The sequence below is a fragment of the Gobio gobio genome (assembly GCF_949357685.1).
Source record: "Gobio gobio genome assembly, chromosome: 12".
Lineage (NCBI taxonomy): Eukaryota > Metazoa > Chordata > Actinopteri > Cypriniformes > Gobionidae > Gobio > Gobio gobio.
In genome coordinates, this window is record NC_137105.1 from 2,809,950 (window position 1) to 2,816,533 (window position 6,584).

General features: G+C 37.1%; 1 protein-coding gene across 3 annotated transcripts in view; it reads left to right on the forward strand.

Annotated features, from left to right (window-relative positions):
* Positions 1–5,160: 5,160 nt before the first annotated feature.
* Positions 5,161–6,584, forward strand: part of fdft1 (farnesyl-diphosphate farnesyltransferase 1) — a 42,773-nt gene continuing 41,349 nt past the window's right edge. Inside the window, exon 1 of one of the 3 annotated variants that reach the window (XM_079831949.1) lies at positions 5,161–5,398. In XM_079831949.1, the coding sequence (XP_079688075.1) occupies positions 5,300–5,398 (99 nt within the window). In that variant the 5' untranslated portion in view covers positions 5,161–5,299. The remainder of the gene's footprint in view (positions 5,399–6,584) is intronic. The other 2 variants (XM_079831950.1, XR_013817693.1) reach the window with 2 other exon arrangements.

The window sequence follows — 6,584 nt, forward strand, 5'->3', positions numbered from 1 at the left end:
CGCTCAACTCTTTTCTTTCCGCGAGGACAAACGTTTTCCAAAAAGATGCGCAAGTAATAAAGTTAAATAATAATTTAATAATTTAACAATAACATTTTTCATTTGTCAAGGACTGAAGAAATGAAGCATATGTAAAATAATAATTATTGTAAATAGTGTCCTTGAATCCCATTAACTTTATATAATATTCATAAGCGATATGTGCACATACACATAATGCACAAGGATAAATACAAAGCTAGAAGGGTTATGTTATATTAAACCATATCAGTCTCACAGATTAATTTATATATTTGACTAGATGAGTAAAGTTTGATGAACTTTGATGTTTCTAAAGCCAGGTCTGAACGTTTAAAATAACTTTGAACTGCTTGAAGTTTGAAGGTTTTACTCAGAGAAAGTAAAAAAATGTTACTAGCATATTGCTAGCATGATTAACACGTTGCTAACATGTTTTAGCATGTTGTTAGCATTGAACTAGCAGGTTATTAGCATGATCAACATGTTACTAGCATTAATTAACATGTTTTAACACGTTGCTAGCATGAATTACCGTGCTGCTAACATGATTTAACACATTGCTAGCATAACTCAGCATGTTTGCTAACATATTTAAGCACACTGTTAGCATTAATCATTATTTGAATGTTGCTAGTATGTTGTATCACATTGCTAGCATTATTTAACACTTTGCTAGCATGAATTAGCATAGTGTTAACATAATTTAACACATTGTTTACATGAATTAGCATGTTGATAACATGATTTAACACATTGTTAGCAGCAATTAGATTATTAACATGACCTAGCATGTTATAACAAATTGTTAACATGACTTAACATGTTGCTACCATGTTTTAGCACATTGCTTGCGTGATTTAACATGTTGCTGGCATGAATTACCCAATGCTGTTAATATGATTTAACACATTGTTATCATAACTTAGCATTTTGCTAACATATTTTACATATTTTGCTAACATATTTTAATTCACTGTTAGCATGAATCAGCATTTTTGCTAACATGATTTAACACTTTGCTAACATGAATTAGCATATTGCTAACATGATTTAACACATTGTTAGCATTGAATTAGCTTGTTGCTAGTATATTTTATCACATTGCTAAGATTATTTAACACTTTACTTGCATGAATTAGCATAGTGCTAACATAATTTACCACATTGTTTACAAGAATTAGCATTTTGATAACATGGTTTATCACATAGCTAGCATTAACAACATGCTACGTTATGTTAGCAAATTTGTTATAACATGCTAGAAATATGCTAACAATCTAATTAATGTTAACAATGTGTTAAATTATGTTAGCAATATGCTTATTCATGCTAGCAGTGGTAAATAATGCTAGAAATGTGCTAACCGGATTTTGTTAGCATTGTTGCTAACATGTTTTAGCACATCGCTAGCATGATTTGTCACTTTCCATCATGCATTAGTAAGTTTTGGAGAAATAATGATTTGACTAAACATTCTCGTATTGACTTTTGGTTAATTTCTGCAAATAGTGCAGATGATGATGAATTAGTAAAAATTGAGACTGATCATGAGGCTATTCTGATTCAAATCAACACAGATGCTGTAAGTTCAGCTGGTCCTAAAACAAATGATTGGAAATTAAATAAAACCTTGTTAGAGAATGAATGGTTTAAAAATAAAGCTATTGAATGTAAAATATTGGAAACAGGCATGTATCCTCAATAAATGTGGTCAGAATTGGGAATTAATGACATTTGAAATAAGAACCCTAGCTATTGGCATAGGAAAAAGAAATGCTAAAGTAAAAAAAGAGATAGAAGAAATAATAAAATGACCTAGTAAACAAATTTTAACCACTGAAGAACTTAAACAACTGACCTCCTTGCAGTTACACTCTAAAAAATGCTGGGTTAAAAATAACCCAAGTTGGGTTGAATATGGACTAACCCAGCAATTGGGCTGTTTTAACCCAGCGATTGGGTTGTTTTAAGCAAACATTTAACCCAACCGCTGAGTCAAAACAACCCAATTGCTGGGTTAGTCCATATTCAACCCAACTTGGGTTATTTTTAAGCATTTTTTAGAGTGTACAATTAGACACAATTTATATGGACAAAGCTACACTCTAAAAAATGCTGGGTTAAAAATAACCCAAGTTGGGTTGAAAATGGACTAACCCAGCGATCGGGTTGTTTTAACCCAGAAATTTGGTTGTTTTAAGCAAACATTTTACCCAACCGCTGGGTTAAAACAACCCAAATGCTGGGTTAAAACAACCCAATTGCTGGGTTAGTCCATGTTCAACCCAACTTGGGTTATTTTTAACCCAGCATTTTTTAGAGTGTAGAGGTGCCTTTATAGGAGTAGACAGAAGTGGATGGAACAAGGTGAGAAAAATACAAAATATTTTTTTTAATTTAGAAAATCGTAATAGGGAATTATCATCTATACGTAAACTCATGATTAATAATACACTCTAAAAAATGCTGGGTTGAAAATGGACTAACCCAGCAATTGGGTTGTCTTAACCCAGCGGTTGGGTTAAATGTTTGGTTAAAACAACCCAATCTCTGGGTTAAAGCAACCCAAATAATGGGTTAGTCCATTTTCAACCCAATTTGGGTTATTTTTAACCCAGCATTTTGTAGAGTGTAGAATTTGTGAAAACAATAAAGATATTGCTGAATATGTTACCCAGTTCTATAAAAATCTATACACTTCTGAACCTTATAATGATAGAGAAACAGATCTTTTTTTGAATAAAATTTCTGATGCACAACCAAGAAAATAGATGAAGAATTTAAATTCTTGTGACAAAGAGATTGATTTAGAAGAAATTCAAAATTGTATTGTAAGATTGAAGGATAATAAGTCTCCAGGGAATATAGTGAATTCCTAAAGATGTTTAATGTTCATTTATCTCCTTTTTTAGCAGCTATTTTAGTTTAACTCTCAAACAAGGTCTTATCACAATTATTGCTAAGCCTAGACGAGGCGCATCTTGGCGGCAGGGAATACCTAATGTCTGGAATAAGAAACTCTAAAGTGTGGATGCACTTTGAAATGGTAAAAGATGATCCAAAAAAAGTTAAATGCAAGTTGTGCCGACAGCTCATGTCCTCGCACTCATCAACAACAAACATGGCTTTCCACTTAAAACGGGCAACTTTAAGAGCGCACTGCAGCCGGCCAACGTTTACAAGTTGGTTTTCCCCGCACACAAAACGAAAAGACTCAAACGCACACAAGCAGAGTGAAAGAATGGATTTTTTTCGATCGGGTACAAGTGTTTTCAAACATTTCAGCCATTTATAATTTTAATTTGCTGTGAATAGGGTTGGGTATCGTTTGGGTTTTTTCCGATTCCGGTGCCAAACCGATACTTTTAAAATGGTTCCGGTGCCTAAACGGTGCCTGAACCGATACTTTTTTAACCGATACGCCATGTTAGTTTGCGCCTCAGAATCGGATCTGTCGGATTTAACGTTACAACACTTGAGTTCATTCTCGTCTCACGAAATACATGAAAGTAAGTGACCAGTGAACTGGAAGAAGAATAGAGTAAACGATATAGTTACTATATAATGTGCATGTATCTGATGTGAATAAAACACGTAACGTTAGTCAAATTATAACCGTCTGAAAGGATTGTCATTGCCGCTTTCATAGACATCAGTGTGTGTTTTTGCTAGTAGCCTACTTATGAGCATTTAAATGTCTGAAACCTGAAATAAACATGATGTGGTTGAAAACACTGAATAGTTGTCATGAGATGTGGTTGAAAACACTGAATAGTTGTCATGAGATGTGGTTGAAAACACTGAATAGTTGTCATGAGATGTGGTTGAAAACACTGAATAGTTGTCATGAGATGTGGTTGAAAACACTGAATAGTTGTCATGAGATGTGGTTGAAAACACTGAATAGTTGTCATGAGTTGTGGTTGAAAACACTGAATAGTTGTCATGAGTTGTGATGTGACCAGCGCTGAGCGTCTGTCTCTGTCTCTGGCTCAGCCAAAGCGCGAAAGCACGTTTGAATTTTGGCACCGAAATGAGGAACCGAAATCTGCGTTCTGATTCGGTCCGGTACATACCGGTTATATAAGTACCAGTGCCATATTGGAACCGGATTTCGGTACCCAACCCTAGCTGTGAACATGTTTAGCTAAAACTGCTAGTTTCGCGTTTATTGTTGTTGCGGCAGTTAAAAAGAGAAATTTCACAATTCTGGCTAAACTTTCGTTGTTTTAATAATTATTTTTATTTTATTTATTGGTCACTCAGGGTTACTTAATTTAACTGTGGCTAATTTTTTATTTAATTCTGTAAATTAATGCTTTTTATTGTTTTTCGTTGTCTCGCTGTTGCGCTGCACTGCTGGCACAGCAATTTTGCCGATTTAATTTAATTTCGCAAAATGTGAAATGCAAATCCTGTCTGCAGTCAGTGTGTTCTTTTCCTCTCTAGGCAGGTATATTGTTTAGGTTTATTTATCAAAATGTTCGTTTATATATTTGGATTTGACTATCGTCGACTATAGAAAGATTCGACAATTCTGATTCGAATGTGTAAATCATTAGTCGGGGACACCCCTAATATTTATATATATTATAGATTATATAAATGTATATACAGTATATACATGCAAATATTTCTTAAATATATACATGCTTGTGTGTGTATTTATATATATATAATAATTAACAGAGTACACACACATATATTATGTAAACACAAACTTTTATTTTGGATGCCATTAATCGCGATTAATCTTTTGACAGCCCTAGTTTTAATATGTAATCCTTGTTATCTATTACAAGTTTTTTCTGGCAAAAACAAGTTTTTTCGCACATAGTGGATGAAGATTATATATTTTATTAATTTTAATCTTCATTTTAACCATAAGTCGAGTCAGTTTGAAAGAATATCAACCCGAAGAGGAAGAAGAAGAAGAAGAAGTGTAACGTGTATTTGCTTCAGCTGAGGTGATTCCATTTCCCGGTGTTTGTAACTCCCCTAACGTCATCACTGATCTGACCAATGAGCGACTCTCACAGCTCTGAGTCCATCTCACTGGTTACTGGGCGGGCCATCACGCCAGTCGCTCTTGCCGCTCATTGGTCGCTGCGCTCTAAACCCATGAGGCCTGAGCCAATCAGAGGAGTCGCTCGATCGTGTGAGTGAGGGATTGTCGCTGCGCGCTCGCGGTCCTGGATCTATAGAGATGAATGGAAATAGCAAGCGCGTGAATTTCAGTTCACCTGTTCAGAAAAGCGCGTGACAGACACAAGCGGGAATGGACATCCTCAAGTCTCTCGGACACCCGGAGGAAATCCTCAACCTCTTCAGATACAAGATCGGAGGATGTCGCTCTGTTATGCCTAAACTGGATTATGTAAGTAAATCATCTGTCATTGTGCATGTCAGGGGTTTTGATAGTAAAACGCGCATTTTGAGAAGATTAAACAGATTATATAGAGTTGTTGGAGGAATCATTCGCAGCTCCTGTAAAGTTATTCCGCGTTGTTTATGTCATAAACTAAACACAACATCATCAGATCTGATCTAATCCTGAGGGAAGAGACCCGAGGCTTCTCTATAATGAGCTTTGAGGACTGGAGGGTCAGACAGATAATCCACACACTACAGACACACACACACACACACACACACACACACACACACACACACACACACACACACACACACACACACACACACACACACACACACACACACACACACACTACAGACACACACACACACACACACACACACACTACAGACACACACTACACACACACACACACACACACACTACAGACACACACACACACACACAGACACACACAGACACACACACACACACAGACACACACACACACACACACACACACACACACACACACACACACACACACACACACACACACACACACACACACACACACTACAGACACACACACACACACACACTCACTACAGACACACACACACACACACACACACACACACACACACACACACACACACACACACACACACACACACTACAGACACACACACACACACACACACACACACACACACTACAGACACACACACACACACACACACACACACACACACACACACACACACACTACAGACACACACACACGCACACACACACACACACTACAGACACACACACACACACACACACACACACACACTACAGACACACACACACACACTCACACACACACACACACACACACACACACACTACAGACACACACTACACACACACACACACACACACACACACACACACACACACACTACAGACACACACACAGACACACACAGACACACACACACACACACACACACACACACACTACAGACACTACAGACACACACACACACACACACACACACACACACACACACACACTACAGACACACACACAGACACACACAGACACACACACACACACACACACACACACACACTACAGACACTACAGACACACACACACACACACACACACACACACACACACACACACACACACACACACACACACACACACACT